The sequence below is a fragment of the Oncorhynchus nerka genome, linkage group LG9a (assembly GCF_034236695.1).
Source record: "Oncorhynchus nerka isolate Pitt River linkage group LG9a, Oner_Uvic_2.0, whole genome shotgun sequence".
Taxonomy (NCBI): Eukaryota; Metazoa; Chordata; class Actinopteri; order Salmoniformes; family Salmonidae; genus Oncorhynchus; species Oncorhynchus nerka.
This window is the reverse complement of record NC_088404.1, coordinates 25,341,798-25,363,760: the sequence shown is the minus strand read 5'-3', so window position 1 is coordinate 25,363,760 and position 21,963 is coordinate 25,341,798. Positions and strand designations below refer to the sequence as shown.

Here is a 21,963-nt window from a genome sequence, read left to right as displayed (position 1 = left end):
CACGATGCTGCGCTTTGGTCTACTTCATTCGACGGTCGAGACAAGTACGCAAGTATAAACACCATGGGACCACGCAGCCGTCATACCGCTCAGGAAGGAGACACATTCTGTCTCCTAGAGATGAACGTACTTTGGTGCGAAAAGTGCAAATCAATCCCAGAACAACGGCAAAGGACCTTGTGAAGATGCTGGAGGAAACAGGTACAAACGTATCTATATCCACAGTAAAACAAGTCCTATATCGACATAACCTGAAAGGCCGCTCAGCAAGCAAGAAGACACTGCTCCAAAACCGCCATTAAAAAGCCAGACTACGGTTTGTAACTGCACATGGGGACAAAGATTGTAGTTTTTTGAGAAATGTCCTCTGGTCTGATGAAACAAAAATAGAACTGTTTGGCCATAATGACCATTGTTATGTTTGGAGGAAAAAGGGGGAGGCTTGCAAGCTGAAGAACACCATCCCAACTGTGAAGCACAGGGGTGGGAGCATCATGTTGTGGGGGTGCTTTGCTGCAGGAGGGACTGGTGCACTTCACAAAATAGATGGCATCATGAGGATGGAAAATGATGTGGATATATTGAAGCAACATCTCAAGACATCAGTCAGGAAGTTAAAGCTTGGTGGCAAATGGGTCTTCCAAATGGACAATGACCCCAAGCACACTTCCAAAGTTGTGGCAAAATGGCTTAAGGACAACAAAGTCAAGGTAATGGAGTGGCCATCACAAAGCCCTGACCTCAATCCTATAGAACATTTGTGGGCAGAACTGAAAAAGCGTGTGCGAGCAAGGAGGCCTACAAACCTGATTCAGTTACACCAGCTCTGTCAGGAGGAATAGGACACAATTCACCCAACTTATTATGGGAAGCTTGTGGAAGGCTACCCAAAACATTTGACACAAGTTAAACAATTTAAAGGCAATGCTACCAAATACTAATTGAGTATGTAAACTTTTGACCCACTGGGAATGTGGTGAAAGAAATAAATGCTGAAATAAATTGTTCTCTACTATTATTCTGACATTTCACATTCTTAAAATAAAGTGGTGATCCTAACTTACCTAAAACAGGGCATTTTTACTAGGATTAAATATCAGGAATGGTGAAAAACTGAGTTTAAATGTATTTGGCTAAGGTGTATGTAAACTTCCGACTTCAACTGTATATACTAGTGTCAGAGGAAAGCCCAAAAATGGTAAAAGACTCCAGTCCCCGAGTCATAGACTGTTCTCTCTGCTACCGCACGGCAAGCGGTACCAGAGCACCAAGTCTAAGACCAAAAGGCTCCTTAACAGCTTATATCCCCAAGCCATAGGACTGCTGAACAATTAATTAAATGTCCACCCAGACTATTTACATTGACACCGCTCCCCAATTTGTTTTTACACTGCTGCTACTAGCTGTTTATTATCTACGCATAGTCACTTTACCCCTACCTACAAGTACTGTACAAATTACCTCGACTAACCTGTACCCCCGCACATTGACTCGGTACCGGTAACCCCTGTATATAACCTCGTTATTGTTATTTTATTATGTTACTTTTTATTCTTTTTTACTTTAGTTTATTTGGTAAATCGAATTCTTGAACTGCATTGTTGGTTAAGTGCTTGTAAGTAAGCATTTCACGGTAAGGTCTACACCTGTTGTATTCGTCGCATGTGACAAATAAAGTTTGATTTGATTTGGAATTAATAACTTCACCATGCTCAAAGGGATATTCAATGTCTGCTTTTTCAAAAATATTTTCCCATATACCTATAGGTGTCCTTCTTTGCGAGGCATTGGAAAACATTCGTGGTCAACATTCGTTGGATCTGTGTTTGAAATTCACTGCTCGACTGAGGGATCTAACAGATAATTGTTTGTGCAGTCATTCAAAAATCATGTTAAACTCACTGAGTGAATCCTGAACTTTAGGCTTGCCATAAAAAAAGGGATTGAAAACTTATTGCCTCAAGACATTTCAGCTTTTCATTTTTTTATTAATTTGCAAACATTTCTACAAACATATTGTGTGTAGGCCAGTGAAACAACATCTCACTTTGTTCCATTTTAAATTCAGGTTGTAACACAACAAAATTTGGAAAAAGTCAAGGGGTTTGAATACTTTCTGAAGGATCGGAAAATCTCAATGAGAGTTTATAACCCCTCTATGAGAGCTCAGCATTCCCTTGTGAGAGCTCATAATTCCCCTGTGAAAGCTCATAATCCCACTATGAGAGCTCATAACCACCCTATGACAGCTCATAAGTCATCTATGAGAGCTGATAAGTCCTCTATGAGAGCTCATAAATCCTCTATGAGAGCTCATAGCCCCATGACAGCTCATAACCCCTCTATCTAAGCTCATAACGTCTCTATGAGAGCTCACCCGTGCTCGTCCCTGTGGGCGTAGACTGGTAGTCGATGGGTGGAGGAGGGAGGGGGCACGGGTGCACCGCTGCGCATGCAGGGCTGCTGCTGTCCGCCCTCGGGAGGAGTGCCGCCTGACGTTGTCACTGTGTACGTAAGGGACCAGGTATATGACTGAACAGCGCCTGGCACACACACGTAACACATACACAGACAGAGACAAATGGATTGGCACAGAGGAATTTACCATGCCGTGACCCTTAGAAACCAACCCAATGCATGAGCACAGGCAGGATAGGCCCATTCTAATTAACCATTTAATTCAACTGTCATGTATTAATTAATGTATATTACGTTGGACATGATCATAACATTACCTACAGAACATGACCACTGACGAGTGACATTGCTTCTATTGTAGCCCCAGTATAGTAATAGCTCTGTATCCAAGCAACCCTCCCCAGTCCCCCAGTGTTGCTGTCTGTCTCTCTCACCTGTGGTGGCTGTGGCCCCTGTGTACTCTGGGGACTGGGCAGCGGTGGGGGAGCTGGCGGCTGGGACCCCAACTGAGGTGACAGACTTCGGTGGGGAAAATGGCCCTGGGGATGTGGAGGTGGGCGTGGTCTCCGTCAGCATCATTTCTTCCTCTTGTTCAGCTATTAAAGGAGTCAGAAGTCCATAAGCTATTAAAGAGACAGCAGGTTCTTATGTCCTCGAGAGTGTACTAGTATTGTCAATAGAGAGGGTGCAACGCTGTCATCAAGGCAAAGGATGGCTACTTTGAAGAATCCCAAATAGAAAATATATTTTGATTTGTTTAACACTTTTTTGGTTACTACATGATTCCATATGTGTTATTTCATAGTTTTGATGTCTTCGCTATTATTCTACAATGTAGAAAATATAAAAATAAAGAAAAACTCTTTCACTGGTACTGTACATTTTCTTGTTGATAAAATGCATTTGCGGTTGCTGCAGCAACAATACTGATGGTAGCAGGAAAGGTTATTCCAAAGTCCTATAAAGTAGTAGTAATAGAGGTAGTAGCAGTAGTTAGGGTTGCACATTTTGGGGAATATTCAGAGGTGGAAAACTTCTGTGGGAATTATTAATATATGGGAATTAACGGGAATATATGCAAATTAATATTAATACCATTTAAATGTAGATGTTTTTGGCATTGGATATATTTACCATACCATATGGAGACAGGAACACAAACCTTTTACCTTATCATAAGTAGACATAATTGCAAATTATTAAATCCTTCCAATAGAAAAAAAATGTAGTTACGAATTGAACTTTAATTAAATGAGTTGACTCTTCACATAGGATGATTTCACTGAACAACAAAAGAAAGGGAATATTGAATGATCCCCATTGATCCATCGCATCTCCCAAAAACATTTTCAACATACATCTGTAAAATGATAGTCTAGAAACTAAAGCTTTGGTTGTCTTCCTCTCAGGCTTCGTTGTCTTGTCCCTGGACCTCCTCAATGTCCACCTCTTGAACATCAGATTCTGAGGTCTCATTTTCACTGTCACTTTCCAACCTTGTTGAGGATGGCTCATTGTCAGGCTCAAAAAGCCAAAAATTTGCCCGGATGGCCATCAATTTTTCAACCCTTGTATTGGTCAGCCTGTTGCGTGCTTTGGTGTGTGTGTTCCCAAACAAGGACCAGTTGTGCTCTGATGCGGCTGATGTTGGTGGGATTTGGATGATGACGGAGGCAACAGGGGAAAGCGCCTCAGATCCACTAAGTCCCTTCCACCAGGTGGCTGATGTGATATGTTGGCACGACTGCCATATTGCATCTCTATCCCAAAGAACTTGCTTGGAAGTGTACTTTGCCAGACTGCCAATAACCTTGCCCTCATCCAGGCCATAACACCATAGGCCTTGTTGATCTCTGCACCAGCACAGGATGCTCTTGCCAGCATACTTGGGGTCCAACATGTACGCTGCGGCGTATATGGGCTTCAGGCAGAAGTATTCAAGCTTTTTGATGCATTTCAGAACCGCAGTTTCCTCTGCTTGGACCAGAAGTGAAGTGGGTAGAGCAGTACGGATTTCTTCTCTTACATCTGCAGGCAAGTCTGAACATCAGACAGAATGGCATTGTCAACCACAATCCGTGCAATGGCTACTGGTATAGGTTTCAGGAGTTTCAGGCTGCTTAACACTCTCTCCCAAAATACATCATCCAGGAGGATCCTCTTGATGCGGCTGTCTATATCGGCAGAGAGACTCCTTCCCCTCCAGGAGACTGTCAAACATGATGACAACACCACCCCAACGGGTGTTGCTGGGCAGCTTCAATGTAGAGACCGGTGTGTCTGTTGTCCCTTGTGTCTGTGCTCTTGTAGAATACTGGTTGAGGGGTGGAGATGATGTAGTTAATTATTCCTTGCCCACGAACATTCAACCACCCATAAGAGATGATTGCAATACAGTCTGCGTTCTCTATGATTTGCTTGACCTTCACTTGAACTCTGTTGAACTCGGCATCCAGCAAATGAGTAGATAACGCATGTCTGGTTTGAGGGGTGAATGCTGGGCGAAGAAGCATCAGAGGTGTGAGCATCAGAGGTGAACCAGCTCGAGCAAGACATTCATCAGTATTTCTCTGACTAGGTTCCTCCATTGAGTCAAAAAAATCTGATTCCAGGAGGACCATGAGCTGTTGCTATCGATATAAATGACTCATCATTTTCACCTCGAATAGAAGTAGAAGGACTTTGCAGAGGTTGCTTGTTGTGCGTGCTGAGAGTACTTTATGCACTTGGCCAGATGATTCTGCATCTTTGTTGCATTCTTCACATATGATTTGGCACAGTATTTGCAAATGTACACAGCTTTTCCTTCTACATTAGCTGCAGTGAAATGTCTCCACACATCAAATAGTACCCGTGGCATTTTCCTGTAAAGATTAGACAAAAATGAGTAAAAGATAACCAAATACAATTCCATGTACAGATAAATAGCTAAGCAATTAGATTAAACAACTAATTTGTAAGATAAATGTTTTAAAATGAAACATGTATGGAAACGGGTGAATTAACACTCCTCAGTTAGCAGGCTCAAGCAAGCTAAAACCCACATGGTAGCAAAAACTAACTAGCAGAAATTGTTAACAAGTTAGAAATTATTTAAACACACTTTGCTGTAGGCTACTATTGACTAGTTAACAAAAAATCATGTATGTCGTATAAAATATATTCAACCCACCCAGTATTGTAATCAAAACTTACCAGAAAGCATGTAGTCTTTGGCTCAGACAGTGTAGTAGTGTGTGCTCAATAGCAGCTCATTAGTGTGCAAGATCTTGAGAATCAGTTGTACATGTGATGGAAGAGTGCACTGTGCATTCAGAGGTTTGCAATTTCATTGACTTGGGGATAGTTTAACCAAAATATGCCACAAGACCTAGAATTGCCTTATGTGTATCCCACAAAAAAAGGTTCACTGTTATAAGATTTAAGAAAAATTCCCCAAATTCCAGGGCTTAACTTCCCATGGAAAAATTACGGAAATTTACCAGAAATTTTCCGACCCTTTGCAACCCTAGTAGTTGTAGCAGTAGTCGTAGTAGTAGGAGTAGTAGTAGGAATTGTTGTTGTTGTGATTGTAGTAATACTAATATTTGCAGAAGTAATGCAGTGCTGTAGCAGCAGTGTTAAAAGCAGCTCCAGTAGTAGTTGTTGACAGGGTGGAGGACTAACCTGTGCTACCCTCTGCCTTCATGGCCCTCATGAGCTCGTTTGCCCTCTCCTGGCAGTGCAGGGACTCCAACAGGTATAGCACATAGTCATCAAACATCAGGTGGATCAGGTGGAACGAGCCTACAAACAAGAAAAAGGAAGAAAGAGAGAGAGAGAGAGATAAAGAGAGAGTGAGTGAGAGAGAGAGAGTCTCTCAGAGCATTCACAGTCAGCCCAGCAAAGTCTACCTGAACAGAGCAATACTCAATCATGAGCCATCAAAGCCAAAGGAACTGCACAATATTAAGAAGTGCTATAGATGGAAGGAAAGTAGTGTAGAAACCTGCCAAAAAATAATCAGGCAACAACAAATTCAATCCAATTTGGACAACTTCCTGGACAAAACAGTTCACCGTAATAGTGAAGGTGTAAACGTGGCAGTAGAAAGCTTAAACAGTATATTTGACCCTTGAGCTTCCTTATCAAATAAAAAAATTCAAGCAGACAACAAAATAAAATTAGCAACAATGACAAAAGGTTTGATGAAGAATGCAAAAACCTAAGATAGAAATTTAGATACCTATCCAACCAAAAACATAGACACCCAGAAAACCTGAGTCTACACCTTCATTATGGTGAATCACTAAAACAATGTAGAAATACATTAAGGAAGAATAAGGAACGGCACGTCAGAAATCATTTCAATGTAATTGAAGAATCCATAGAATCAAATCACTTCTGGGAAAATTGGAACACACTAAACAAACAACAACACGAAGAGTTTTCTATCCAAAACAGAGATGTGTGGATAAACCAATTCTCCAATCTTTTTGGCTCTATACAAAGAATGAACAGCAAAAACATATGCATGATAAATGACAAATCTTAGAATCAGCTATTAAAGACTACCAGAATGCGCTGGATTCTCCAATTCCATTGTATGACTACAGTACAAAATACAAACCCTCCAACCCAAAACGTCCTGCGGTGTTGATGATACATCAAATTATAAAATATACAGACCACAAATTCCAATTGGCTATACTTAAACTCTTTAACATCATCCTCAGCTCTGGCATCTTATAATATTTGGAACCAAGGACTGATAACCCCAATACACAAAAGTGGAGACAAATTTGACCCCAATAACTACTGTGGGATATGCAGCAGACTCGTACATTTCCTCAGTGAAAACAATGTAGGGAGCAAATGTCAAATTGGCTTTTTACCAAATTACTGCACGACAGACCACGTATTCACCCTGCACACCCTAATTGTCAAACAAACAAAACAAAACAAAAGCGTAGTCTTCTCATGCTTTGTTGACATCAAAAAAGCTTTTGACTCAATTTGTCATGAGGGTCTGCTATACAAATTGGAACTGGTGTTGGGGGAAAACATGATAAAATCCATGTACACAAATAACAAGATTCACACATTTCTTTCCACAGGGCCGTGGGGTGAGACAGGGATGCAGTTTAAGCCCCACCCTCTTCAACACATATATCAACTAATTGGCGAAGGCACCAGAACAGTCTATAGCACCCGGCCTCACCTTACTAGAACCTGAAGTCAAATGTCTAATGTTTGCTGATGATCTGGTGCTTTTGTCCCCAACCAAGGAGGGCCTACAGCAGCACCTAGATCTTCTGCACATATTCTGTCAGACCTGGGCCTGACAGTAAATCTCAGTAAGACAAAAATAAAGGTGTTCCAAAAAAGGTCCAGTTGCCAGGACAACAAATACAAATTCTATCTAGACACCGTTGCCCTAGAGCACACAAAGAAATGTACATACCTCAGCCTAAACATCAGCGCCACAGGTAACTTCCACAAAGATGTGAACGAGCTGAGAGACTAATTATCAAAATCCAGAAAAGAGACGTTAAATTCTACAACCACCTAAAAGGAAGCGATTCCCAAACTTTCCATAACAAAGCAATCACCTACAGAGAGATGAACCTGAAGAAGAGTTCCCTAAGCAAGCTGGTCATGGGGCTCTGTTCACAAACACAAACAGACCCCACAGAGCCCTAAAATAGCAACACAATTAGTCCCAACCAAATCATGAGAAAACAAAAAGATAATTACTTGACATATTGGAAATATGTATATTTTTTAACAGAGCAAACCAGAATCCTATTTGGCACCAAATATAAAGTACATAGTGCCACTGTGACTGACCCAAAATTAAGGAAAGCTTTGAGTATGTACAGACTCAGTGAGCATAGCCTTGCTATTGAGAAAGGTTGCCGTAGGCAGACCTGGCTCTCAAGAGAAGACAGGCTATCTGCACACTGCCCACAAAATGAGGTGGAAACTGAGCTGCACTTCCTAACCTCCTGTCAAATGTATGACCATATTAGAAAAACATATTTCTCTCAGAATATGCAGACCCACAAATAATTCGAAAACAAATCCAATTTTGATAAACTCCCATATCTATTGGGTGAAATACCCGTGTGCAATCACAACAGCAAGATTTGTGACCTGTTGCCACAAGGGCAACCAGTGAAGAACAAACACCATTGTAAAAACAACCCATATTGATGTTTATTTATTTTCCCTTTTTTACTTTAACTATTTGCACATCGTTACAAGACTGTATGTAGACATAATATGATATTTGAAATGTCTTTATTCTTTTGGAACTTGTGTGAGTGTCAAATGTATTTTATTGTTTATTTCACTTTTGTTTATCCATTTCACTTGCTTTGGCAATGTAAACATATGTTTCCCATGCCAGTAAAGCCCCTTAAATTGAATTGAAATTGAAATTGAAATTGAGAGAGAGAGAGAGAGAGAGAGAGAGAGAGAGAGAGAGAGAGAGAGAGAGAGAGAGAGAGAGAGAGAGAGAGAGAGAGAGAGAGAGAGAGAGAGAGAGAGAGAGAGAGAGAGAGAGAGAGAGAGAGAGAGAGAGAGAAACTAAGGAAACAGTCCTTGCCAGGATGGATCAGTGTCCCTATCATCCAACCAACAAGTCTAATCATTTTAAAGGGAAGTAATGACCTATATAAAGTTCAAATGAAGATTCTAAGATGTGCAAGTGTATTTGAGTGTTGTCTGTGGTTGAGGGCCTAGAAATCATCCATTCAAAGCTACGAGCATACATTTATACATGAAAACACAGTTTACAAAACAACCTGAAAGATCAGACTGTGTGTTTCATTGATCAATCAATCAAATGTATTTATAAAGCCCTTGTTACATCAGCTGATGTCACAAAGTGCTGTACAGAAACCCAGCCTAAAACCCCAAACAGCAAGCAATGCAGATGTTGAAGCAGGGTGGCTAGGAAAAACTCACTAGAAAAGCAGGAACCTAAGAAGAAACCTAGAGGGGAACCAGGCTCTGAGGGGTGGCCAGTCCTCTTCTGGTTGTGCCAGGTGGAGATTATAACAGAACATGGCCAAGATGTTCAAACGTTCATAGATGACCAGCAGAGTCAAATAATAATAATCACAGTGGTTGTAGAGGGTTACTAGTCCTTCCAAACATCTGACAGACTGCCTCATAGCAGCACACTCAACTCAACAGGAAGTGTGAGGGAGCAGAACAACTGGGCAGTCATTGTCATTAAAAGAGACAGGGGGGCTGTTTCTTGTTTCCTGGTACAAAGTCCTTGCCCCAAATATGACGGCCGACCCCTGGGTCGGGTATTGGTGATTACTGAGATTGCGGCTGGAGAAGGAAAGGAGCGTGACACAATCATGACATTGTGCTGGTCACTCCAGCCACCGTGTGCATAATAAACACCAGCGCCTTTTCAGGTAACAGAGGAGTGCAATACTGCCTGGTCATAAATTGGAAAAGACAACAACAAAAAACATTGGGGAAGAGAGGGCTGGGGTAGGCATTGTTAATTAGCTGTTTTCGCACAGAGAGCTGCTTTATCAAAACATTGCAACCAGCTGTGGCTTTGATATTCACAGACAAGCCTGAAGGGGAGAGGAGAAGAGGGGGAAGGGAAGCCATTTTCTTTCTTTTTTACAGCCCCTATCTCTTTCAGTGCCTTGGTCATGCACCGCTAGCTAGTAAAGTAAAGGCTAGGGGGGCCATACCAGCAAGGCAGCCATCTTACCACCACACTTTCCCCGTTTTTGATTGGGAGAACATCGGAAGGCTGAGTCTGCGCAAAACATTCCTATTTCCCCAAAATGGGGGGAGGGGCTTAAACTACTTTTGGTCCTACATGCATAGTAGTATATTCAAATAACTCAGTTCAGTAAGTTTTGGTGCAGTTTTGGGGCAATGTTCTTCACAAACTATTTTAGTTACTTGGACCAAAACTAGAACTAGGCAACTTCTGTCTGACACTCGTGACACCAGAAATATGGTTCAATAACATTACATAACCCCCTAAAAACAATTTTCCTGGCGATGGCTGATACATGCCCCAGCCCAATGCTAGATTCAACACTCACCGAAGCTAGGCGCACTGTGGAGGGTCATATCCCGGATGACTCTGGTCCCGAAGCACGACCACATGAGCAGGAACTGTTGGGCCACCTTCTTCAGGCACCCGGGCCTCTTTCCTGCCACCTTAAGGAGATATTTTCATCAGAAAACAGGGGGAAGTGAAGGGAAGAGTTGGAGAGGGAGGGGGGAGAGAATTAACCACTGGGTCCATATTGGGGCTTAACCCTCAGGAACGAAAAACATGTCAACAAGTCAACTATTTAATTTGCCCCGGGGCACACACCTTCTCATTGAACCATTGTCTGGGGAGTCTGTGACGTTGCCAGGGCAACCACATTTTACAAGCCCATATCTGGAGCATAATGGCCGCAAATGGGAGCCATGAAGACAGCATTAACTAGGATGGCAGCTCGAGTGGCTCTGCGTCAGCAAGTCACGGAGAGACGGATGCCATTAAAATGCATGGAAATTATTTTCTATAGTTTCCACTTAAGTTTCTATAGTTTCCACTTAGTTTCCACTTAAACTATAGAAAATAATTTCTTCAATTGCCCCCTAAAATGTTCCACAGTGATGTTTGTGTTGCATTTACCAAGGCCATTCTGGACAGTTCATGTGTTATTTTATTGTTGAAGTATATTTGTACAGCAAATCAGTAAGGATTATGGCCTACAGCATTCTGTAGACATAGTAGAAAGCACAAGCCTAAAGATGATGGCTGGAAGTTTTCTAATGATACATCCTAGATGTTAAAAGGGGTTTGCACTGTTGGTTAGGGGCTCGTAAGTAAGCATTTCACTGTAAGGTCTACACCTGTTGTATTCGGCGCATGTGATTAATAAAAATTTGACTTGATTTTTATATAAACTCCTCTCGCTGAAATGTCCTCTCACTGTAAAATGCATTTATGTTCAGCAAACTAAACATGTGTAAATATTTGTATGAACATTACAAGAGTCAACAACTGAGACATAAACTGAACAAGCTCCACAGATACTGTATGTGACTAACAGAAATGGAATGGTGTATACCTGAACAAAGGGGCGGGATCAAAACTAAAAGTAACAGTCAGTATCTGGTGTGGCCACCAGCTGCATTAAGTACTGCAGTGCATCTCCTCCCCATGGACTGCACCAGATTTGCCAGTTCTTGCTGTGAGATGTTACCCCACTCTTCCACCAAGGCACTTTCAAGTTCCCGGACATTTCTGGGGGGAATGGCCCTAGCCCTCACCCTCTGATCCAATAGGTCCCAGTCGTGCTCAATGGGATTGAGATCCGGGCTCGTCGCTGGCCATGGCAGAACACTGACATTCCTGTCTTGCAGGAAATCACACATAGAATGAGCAGTATGGCTGGTGGCATTGTCATGCTGGAGGGTCATGTCAGAATGAGCCTGCAGGAAGGGTACCACATAAGGGAGGAGGATGTCTTCCCTGTAACGCACAGCATTGAGATTGCCTGCAATGGCAACAAGCTCAGTCCGATGATGCTGTGACACAACGCCCCATGACGGACCCTCCACCTCCAAATCGATCCCGCTCCAGAGCGGAAATAGAGTAACGCTTACTCTTTCGACGATAAATGCGAATCCGACCATCACCCCTGGTGAGACAAAACCATGACTCGTCAGTGAAGAGCACTTTTTGCCAGTCCTGTCTGGTCCAGTGATGGTGGGTTTGTGCCCATAGGTGACGTTGTTGCCGGTGATGTCTGGTGAGGACCTGCCTTACAACAGACCTACAGGCCCTCAGTCCAGGCTCTCTCAGCCTATTGTGGACAGTCTGAGCACTGATGGAGGGATTGTGCATTCCTGGTGTAACTCGGGCAGTTGTTGTTGCCATCCTGTACCTGTCCCGCTGGTGAGATGTTCGGATGTACCGATCCTGTGCAGGTGTTGTTACACGTGGTCTGCCACTGCGAGGATGACCAGCTGTCCGTCCTGTTTTCCTGCAACGCTGTCTTAGGCGTCTCACAGTACGGACATTGCAATTTATTGCCCTGGCCACATCTGCAGTCCTCATAACTCCTTGCATCTAAGGCACGTTCTTGCAGATGAGCAGGGACCCTGGGCATCTTTCCTTTGGAGTTTTTCAGAGTCAGTAGAAAAGCCTCTTTAGTGTCCCAAGTTTTCATAACTGTGACCTTAATTGCCTACCATCTGTAAGCTGTTAGTGTCTTAATGACCGTTCCACAGATGCATGTTCATTAATTGTTTGTGGTTTATTGAACAAGCATGGGAAATAGTGTTTAAACACTTTACAATGAAGATCTGTGAAGTTATTTGGATTTTTACGAATTATCTTTGAAAGACAGGGTCCTGAAAAAGGGACTTTTCTTTTTTTGCTGAGTTATATGAAGTATTTACATCCTCAACTGACCTTGACAACACAGCGGTCCACCATGGAGTCCAGCCACTCGATGTAGGCCTCTATAGAAGACTGCTCCTCCAGCAGACGGTCAAACTCCTGGTACACTGAGAGAGGAAGGAGATGAGAACTGCATCTAGCCACAGTTTGTCAACACATCCTTCAGGGGACATATATTTCTAACTGGTGGAGAAAGCTCCATACTTGTCTACACAGATCGGAGTCTTGGCAGATAACAATTTGGATCAAATAAAGAGTTTGAATAATTGCCGTGTGTGACTATGGACCTAAACTACCCTTACTTAAATCAATCAAACTACCAAAACCAGCAGCATACTGTATACAGTATGTCTTATATATGAGGCTGTGTCTTATTTGTTGTTATAGTCACCGATCGCAGCAGCTGTACACAGCCCCTCTGTAAATAGCCCATCTAACTACCTCATTCCCATATTTGTTTTTTGTTTTTCTGTTATTTTGCACACCAGTATTTCTACTTTCACATCCTCATCTGCACATCTATCACTCCAGTGTTAATTGCTAAATTGTAATTACTTCCCCACTATTGGCCTATTTATTGCCTTACCTCCTTACTTCATTTGCTCACATTGTATACAGATTTTTCTATTGTGTTATTGACTGTACGTTTGTTTATCCCATGTGTAACTCTGTGTTGCTGTTTTTGTCGCACTGCTATGCTTTATCTTGGCCAGGTCGCAGTTGTAAATGAGAACTTGTTCTCAACTGGTCTACCTGGTTAAATAAAGGTGAAATAAAATTGGGGGAAAATTGTGCATAATTTCTCTCTGTCTAATAGAACAGAATGAGAGTGGGACGTGGAAATGGCCTCTTTATGCCAATCTGTGAACTGTGACCCTAGCATGGCCATTTGAGGGGGTTGACGGTGAAACGAATTTGAAATGATCCACGGGGTGTTTCAGAGTAGAGTCAACTTGTTTAACCTTTTAGCCTTCATCATTAAGGCTTGACTTTCCTGGCCGTGGGAATGATTGTCCAATGGCTGACATCTACTGTGTGTTATTGACAGCTGTGTGTGTGGGTGTGTGGGAATGTGGATTCTAGGCTTTTGGACTAAACGTAACTTACTGTGAATGCTACTACAGGGATTGTGTGTGTGTTTGTGTGTGTACATGTGTGTGTCTGAATCTGTACATGTGTGTGCGTGGCTGTGGCCTTACAGTCGATGATGAGCCGCCGGTGCTCCTCCCATGTGTCCTCCATGGTGTAAAGTGTCTGCTTGGTGATGCTGTTCAGGTCCACGTTCCGCCAGTCCTCCATCATCTGAAAGGTGATGTCTGCACTGTGGATCACCGTCCGTGACGCCTGCCCAGAGACAGATCAACAAACACACACATTATTAGATAGCGATACAGACTGCATATACCTTTATCAGTCTTATTTTCATATGGATTTCATTACATTTATACAGTGAAATAGCTACCTGACATAGATGGTTCAAAGATGTCTGCCTCTTGAGAACTTGAGAAAATCTTCTAGATACTGTGGATAAAAGGGAGAGGAAATATGAACTGTTATGTTTTCTACAGTATAACATTTTCTGATTAAAAGCTGTTTCTAAAATTTGTGCATTCTCCTTTTTCCAAGACTCAGTATATCATCGTTGTCATAAAACCAGGAGAGTAACGACTGTATTTTTCAATGCAGACTCCTACATTCAAATTTGATATTCCTCAGGTTTTCAGGCAGGTCGTGAAGTGCTACTTTAAGCCACTCATCCAGCTGTTTGGCAAACTTCCGGATCACCTGAGTCAAACTGGAACAAATCTACATTACATCACAAATAACCAAGGTTTTTTAACACAAAGGTAAATGTCAAGTTTTCCTCATAGCTCTTTTTCTCTATAGAGGCTGTAACTCAGTGCATGTCGTTTCAGTCTTTTTAAACAAACAATATGCATGTCAAATATGTTTAGAACAATTATGTGGATCTCATGGACTGTCAGTCTTTGCATTTATATCTATGTCTATGAATTTGAAATGGAATGAAACAAAAACTCAGGATTGTAGCTTCAGTGATTGCTGGGGAAGGGAGAAGAGCTACACTACACTAAACAAGCACTCACCTATCAGGCAGTGCTTGCAGGACGGTGGGCATAAGAACCCCAGAGATTGCCTTGTAAAGAATGGAGTCACAGACGCCCACGATGTTGACCACAGTGGAGGAGCCCAGGACAGGGAGCATGTGGGGGGGCATGCCCTGCCAAAAGTGCAGCAGGAAGCTCTGGACCTGGAGACACCCAAGAGAGGAGGGTCATTCTCTCAACCTCACATACAATACAACTTAAGAGGCTAAAGACACTAAGCCAACTTTTCTAATGAGATACATTTAGGTTAGAAGTAGTTTATTGTGACAGACTGGTAGCACAACACATTTGGTTCAGTGTCCCGAGATTAGGTAAGAACTAAACCGATTCTCATGAAAATGGGATATCTTCATTTAGAAGTCCAAGAACATTTAGCTCGTAATCATTTTTGTGACCACATTCAACAAGAGTAAAAAAAAAATCATAAAACAAAGTCCTGTCACATTTAATGGGACTGGTAAATAAGCGTGCAAAAGATGGACATATATGAAAAGTGTCTTGCCTCGTCAAAGTTGGCGCGTATTACTGTGTCCAGTATCCTCTGGCAGTGAGTTCTGTACATCATGATGAACGTTGACACCTGTGGGAAAACATAAAGAAGACTGAGTATAAATGAACGGCAGTAACGTAGTCCAAGTCTGTATCACACTGCTACTTCCAGAGCTTGGGACTAGAAGGTTCTATCTGCATTTTAGTCCAAATTGAGCTATTGACATAGCCTTGTTCTGTTCAATGTTCTCTACCTATATAGTACTCTAAATATCCCAATTCATGTTGTTAAATTCATAAGAATACAAGATTAAAAAATCCCTGCCACCATTCAAACCAAGGAGTGTTCCGAATGTTAAAGCCAATTATCTCAGAATCATATTCCTGCCGATAGAACCCATAGTACCAAGCTCTCGATCAAAGGCACATACTGTTTCCTAGTGATATTCTTAGTGAATGACCAGGATGCTGCTTCAGTTAAGATACATTCTAATCTGAGAACGGGGTTCTACTGTCTACCGCACAGTATAGCTAGTGTTTTCAAGTGATATCATACATCTATGGATTGATATGAAAAACAAGACAATAAATCCTATCCAAAAACATCAGCACCAATAAATACCTGCAACAGGTCACACACCAAAACTACATAAAACCGTCTTTAGAGTTCAGCAACTGACAAACCATTGAAAATCATGGCCCCCTCATTTAAAGCTCGACAGTTAGTGTCTGTCTTTTGTCTGGCGCTGGATCTTATTATCTCCTCACAAGATTAAGAGTTAGTGAGGAGCCAGCAGCATATAAATCCTCAAGGTCCTTCTTCTCTAAACTCAGAGTCAGTGAAGGTCCAGGGCAGATAAAAGGGGATAGCCAGAGGTGGCGAGAGGTCCAGGGCAGATAAAAGGGGATAGCCAGAGGGGGTGAGAGGTCCAGGGCAGATAAAAGGGGATAGCCAGAGGGGGTGAGAGGTCCAGGGCAGATAAAAGGGGATAGCCAGAGGGGGTGAGAGGTCCAGGGCAGATAAAAGGGGATAGCCAGAGGGGGTGAGAGGTCCAGGGCAGATAAAAGGGGATAGCCAGAGGGGTGAGAGGTCCAGGGCAGATAAAGGGGATAGCCAGAGGGGGTGAGAGGTCCAGGGCAGATAAAGGGGATAGCCAGAGGGCGAGAGGGTCGGGGCAGATAAAAGGGGATAGCCAGAGGGGGCGAGAGGTCCAGGGCAGATAAAGGGGGATAGCCAGAGGGGGTGAGAGGTCCAGGGCAGATAAAATGGGATAGCCAGAGGGGGTGAGAGGTCCAGGGCAGAAAAAAGGGGATAGCCAGAGGGGGTGAGAGGTCCAGGGCAGATAAAAGGGAATAGCCAGAGGGGGTGAGAGGTCCAGGGCAGATAAAAGGGGATAGCCAGAGGGGGCGAGAGAGGCGAGGGGTTGGTTGGATAAGGGAGGAGGGGGTTGTGGGTCTGGGACGTTTTAGAGTCCTGTTTACCTTCTCCTCTGGCAGACTGGCGGGCAGATTTAAGTCTTTGACATTTGGAAACTCTGGCAGGAGCGTCCCCAGTTTGGAACGTGGTGAATACGCCACTGTCTGCTTGATGACCTCCTTCTTGCCTGTCTCGTTCACCCACGCCGCACCCTTCTTGGAGTACATCACATCGTAGTACTGGGAGCTGTCCTTCACAGCGATGCCATAGTAGTGGTACCTATAGGGGATAGTTGACAGTTAGAGGTGTAGAAATGGAAAAGAAGGTTGCACACTCATCTCTCCTTGCTGTGGATTTACATAACCAACATTTCAGCTAAGGACTATTCATCAGGGTGTGAGACAGTGGCTTGTCATCATGTGATTTTGAGATGTAACATCCTCAAATCATAGACATGGTGAAGATTACCGGCTTGAAGAATCATTAAAAACAGGCCCTCCACTAACACAGTGATACTCCTCTTTCAATAGTGAAACGCAAAAATCAAAACCAGTGTGTAGAAAGAAAGAAAAGTAGGAGACAACATTGACTTACTTTGACTGGCCCCTGGTGCCCAGTCTTCTTGTGGTCAGTTGTGGAAACTGTTGTCTAATAATCTGTTAGAATCAGAGAATTAGAATAAGTCTATCAGGGATTTTTTCTCTGTGAGATTCTTCATGCATTTGTATGTGTATATCCCCTATGTAAAGCACCTGATGAAAATGTGTTTTCACTCTTGACAGTGCTATCATACTGTAGATATAAGGGAAGAGATACTCTACACTTAAAAGTCCACAATTATCTCAGCTAGCGGGCTGAAGTAACTGCCCTATCCAGAATGATTTCTAACCATGTACAGCTCATACAGAATGACATGAAAGTCCACATTGAACATATCAATGAATCAAGTGAAAGTATGGTCTATTCTAGACGTGAAGAGATGTGATGTTCCCAGAGCCTTAAACCCAGGGAGGTCTCCACTGGCTGTGGGAGAAAAAGGCTTTGGGAGCCATCCATTTTTGACATGCTCAGGGATATAATTTTTTTACATTAAAAACCTCTCCAAAATCTCTCCCTCTCCCCCTTCTTCCCTCTCCCCCTTCCTCCCCTCTGTCTCTCTCTCTCTTTCTTTTTGTCCATGAGATTGGCTCCTTGGTCCAGCTCCTGGTACAGAAACTTTAGCAAACAGTGGAGCTTTCCATTGTGCGGGATGAAAAAAGAGGCCAAGCTGTGAAGTTTCTGTCAGGCCCCGCTTGATAAATGAGCAGACAGGGAGGCAGGCGGGGCCCTCACTCGTTTTTTTGTCCCGAATCAATGAAGCCTTCCTAAAGGACACCCCACACTGCTCTAGCCACTGATCTAACATTCCGCAACATCTCACCCTTCCAAATTTTCTTTAATTACACATTAATCCAGGCCCCTTCTCTTTTTCAATATCCTCCGACAGGAGCTTGGGAGGGTGGTGTGGAGGACGGATGGGGGGGCTAGGTCCGGGTGTTGGGGGTGGCTGGGAGTATGTGGGTAGGGGCTTTTCTGGGTTGTGGGAACAGAGACAAGCATGTTTCTTTTAGCTGCGTAACCCGTCTTGCGGTTTTCAGGGGAATCATCAGTGGGCCGTTCCATTGCTTCCCAACAACTACATGTGGATTTTACTTTTCAAACACACCGTAACAAGCCATGAGACTGATCTACATGCATCAGTAGGCATACTTTTTCAATGGTATACTTATTTCTCCCTTTCATGTTTTACTATACTGATAGATGGTAACCTTCCTACGCAGGTATAACCTACTCCACCAAAGTGACCATTTCATGTACTCTTTCTGTGAAGTATTATGTTCACAAAATTAGTTTGGGCTCAATCAAACAGTCCCTCCTAAATTTCCTGTTAAAGTGGTCAGTAACTGTGTCCTACCTTCCCAAAGCTGGCGGCGTTGACAGGCTGTGTGTCGTGCTTCTCACAAAAGTCCAGGTAGTGCATATAGAGAGCACTGCGGGGGATACAAACCCCTTCTGCAATCTCATAGTTCTCCTCCAGCCTGTAGGTGAAAAGCAGACCTGTCAATGAATACCCATAGAATAACATGGACTCTTTACAGACCACAAAGACATCTCTAGACTGGCATCTACAGTATCTACCGGTATCAAAATAAACTATTACCCAGCCTACTCGTGTTCTTATTCAGTCAAAGGCAGGTTATTTACTAGTGGACAAGATTAGAGAAATAATCTAACCTGAATTAGGAGCTACTATGTGGAAGTACATATGTGGATTTATTTTATACCATCTGGGAAAGGTGGAACTACAACCATCAGTTCAGTGAATATGTCTCTACTGTATAGCCTAAATACCTCACAAAACGAAGCATTACAATGTGAGAGAGGAGCTTCAAAGTGCTAGAAAACATCAGTTGCTCCTATAATAAATAGAAAAATCGATACATTTGGGAATATAAAGTTGTGATCAAGCACCCTTAATAGTATACATACAGTATGTTATCAAATGTAGTATGATAAGAAAAGCTATTTCTAACATCTCGTGAACATAAAAAGAAACGTGATGTCTGTATTACTGCAAAATAAAACAAAGACTGTTTGTTCATCTGTCAAATTTCAGAGCAACGTAAAATATGAATATTTTACAAGGATCCTCAACATTATTTCTCATGAACACCTGCCTCAAGCAATACACCAAAATAAAGCAGGCCATTTCAGAAGTGAGTTGAACATGGGAAGTTCCATTACTGCTGTTGAAGTATGAAGGACTGTAATCCCTGGAGACCTACAAAACTCCTCTACATAATATTCCCATGGACTGTCTATGTAGACCAGGTATGTGTATTTAAATAGAAATATATGTGTCTGACAACAACATTACACAAAACAACGTGCCTCCACGAAAGTCACATGAAAATGACTGAAGAACACTAATTCAATCCTCACCCTTCAAAAAATGAAGTCTCCAAGGAAGAGACTGATCAGGTATTTCACCAGTGTGGAATTTCCACTAGAGGGAATGCAATATCAAATATAGACAACAAATGATTTAAAATAAGAAAAATGTATTGATATAGCCAGCTTCCTGTTTAAACGGAGTCTAATACATATTATCTTCTGAACATAACAGGTGCAAATGCACAGGTCTCTGGTTCTATGAAGGTAAACAGATACTGCTATTTTGGTGAAAAAGCCTTTACACTAAACCATCCTTCCAGCCCAACAGCGGCCTGCCATGTCATATTGTAAATGTAAACTGTAAGCACCCTCACGATACTCGCTAAAGTTGACAGTTCTCTTCTCAAAAGGTGCTGCTCAAAGGTACAATTCTGTCCTTCATCTTTACATGATCAAATTATGTGACACTACATGAGAAGACTGCATACAATCCTTAAGCAGCAAACAATAGAAGACCAAAATAGGGAAATGCACTTGTAAACTTTATCAACAAACAAAAAGCTCAATTGTAAATGCCCCAAATAATAGAAAATAAATGTGTTGTATAGTTTATGCATTGAGAACGTTAAATTACAGCATTACAGCTCTAGAATAAGAGCTTTAGGATTATGCAACATTATATAAACAGGTTAGGAAAGAGGTGAATTAACTCCAGCACTTACCATTGTAGGGTAGCTGGTGTTGAATGGGGTTTAGAAGCCCTGTTGTTTTCTTTCTCCTCATCTTTTATAGACAAAAAAAGAAACGTGTCAATGTATTTCAAATGAATATTTTCAATTAAGTAATGGGCAATAAAATAAATAAAAATGAAATAAAAAATGGCTGTAAATATCAAAAAACATATCTTTGATCAAAACTGAGCAGGGTTCGAAAAGGTTGAAGTTTGATGCAGCACACAAAAACAATTATAATTTCTCTCTTTATCCAGCAATTCTATTGTGCCACAATATTATGATTAATATAAATCAGTGGATTATCAGGGACATCTTATTGACACATGTTTTGTAAATAAAGGTGTGCTCTATTTGATCAAATTCCAAACATAGTCTACAAGAGAAAAACACTAACCTTTGCTATAATTTGCGCACCAAGCCTATTATAGCGCATCTTATTATAGCAAATATCAATTTATTTTAGACCTATGACAATAGACAAAAGATTATTTCAACATATATTTATCCATTACTTTATGACTTGCAGTAATACAACATTAAAGCGTTACACCGTCACTGCTTACTTTCGTCATTGGACGTATTCCCCAGGGATGTGTGGCTGGAATACCGCTTGCTCTCGCTCTCGTTGAGGCATCTTTCAATCCAGCTCTCTAGAAAAAGGCAAGATGGCCCACACATCAGAGAAAATCCTACAGGAATTTACAATTGTAGGTTTCATTTCTATGGCCCACATAAAGGTTCATTCGCATAGCCTATGTATTCATTTGGCTAAAGGTCTATATGGCGACTATTGGGTGGTGGAACGATTTGTCCAATATTGGTTACTCTATTGGCCCTAATCAATATAGGGCCCTATATTATACAAAAGTTGACTAAATAAATCAATATCTAACAATCATATTCGGATAGGTTTGTCAAAAGTGTACTTTACTCAAGCTGCATCTGCAACAGGTGGCTTTTTTATAAATACATTTTGAGACAAATGTTACCAAATGCAAAAAAAAAATATGTGACAGGGCAATTCGACTATAATCGATTTTGGGGGTGTTAGCGCAGCTGTGTTTCTATTTGAAATGTTTTCACCAAAACGGCAGGAATCCTTCATTGTTCTTGGGGAGACTACAAGCACGCACACTTGCCCCAATTGAGCCCGCGCTCATTGCTAGAGCAGCCTCGCGAGCGACACAGAAGCCTTTGTCCCATTCTAATTTCTACTTAGAAATAGCTCAACTGGTGTCCTTTCTTGGGACAGAAAAACTTATATTTATCGTAGTCCTGTGGATCCTGTTTCCCGCCATGACTACAATCACCATAGTAGCAGTTGCCAGGATTGACTGTTGGCAAGGCAACCTGTTCCATCTAACGATAAACAGGTTCCATCCCATCAGAAGGGGATAGAGAATAGGTCATGGA

The 21,963-nt window shown here is 42.1% G+C and overlaps 1 protein-coding gene across 1 annotated transcript in view; it reads right to left on the bottom strand.

Moving 5' to 3' along the window:
• The window catches only part of LOC115134102 (transcription factor RFX4-like), a 41,484-nt gene extending 20,035 nt beyond the window's left edge, over positions 1-21,449 (bottom strand). Inside the window, exons 1-15 of the mRNA XM_029667743.2 lie at positions 21,114-21,449; positions 20,539-20,599; positions 18,837-18,960; positions 17,477-17,538; positions 16,948-17,161; positions 15,479-15,556; positions 14,956-15,119; positions 14,545-14,645; positions 14,313-14,371; positions 14,050-14,194; positions 12,863-12,957; positions 10,488-10,605; positions 6,085-6,204; positions 2,853-3,014; positions 2,378-2,543 (exon numbers count right to left, since the gene is read on the bottom strand). Of these exons, the coding sequence (XP_029523603.2) occupies positions 2,378-2,543; positions 2,853-3,014; positions 6,085-6,204; positions 10,488-10,605; positions 12,863-12,957; positions 14,050-14,194; positions 14,313-14,371; positions 14,545-14,645; positions 14,956-15,119; positions 15,479-15,556; positions 16,948-17,161; positions 17,477-17,538; positions 18,837-18,960; positions 20,539-20,599; positions 21,114-21,228 (1,784 nt within the window). The 5' untranslated portion in view covers positions 21,229-21,449. The remainder of the gene's footprint in view (positions 1-2,377; positions 2,544-2,852; positions 3,015-6,084; positions 6,205-10,487; positions 10,606-12,862; positions 12,958-14,049; positions 14,195-14,312; positions 14,372-14,544; positions 14,646-14,955; positions 15,120-15,478; positions 15,557-16,947; positions 17,162-17,476; positions 17,539-18,836; positions 18,961-20,538; positions 20,600-21,113) is intronic.
• Between the last annotated feature and the right edge of the window lie 514 nt (positions 21,450-21,963).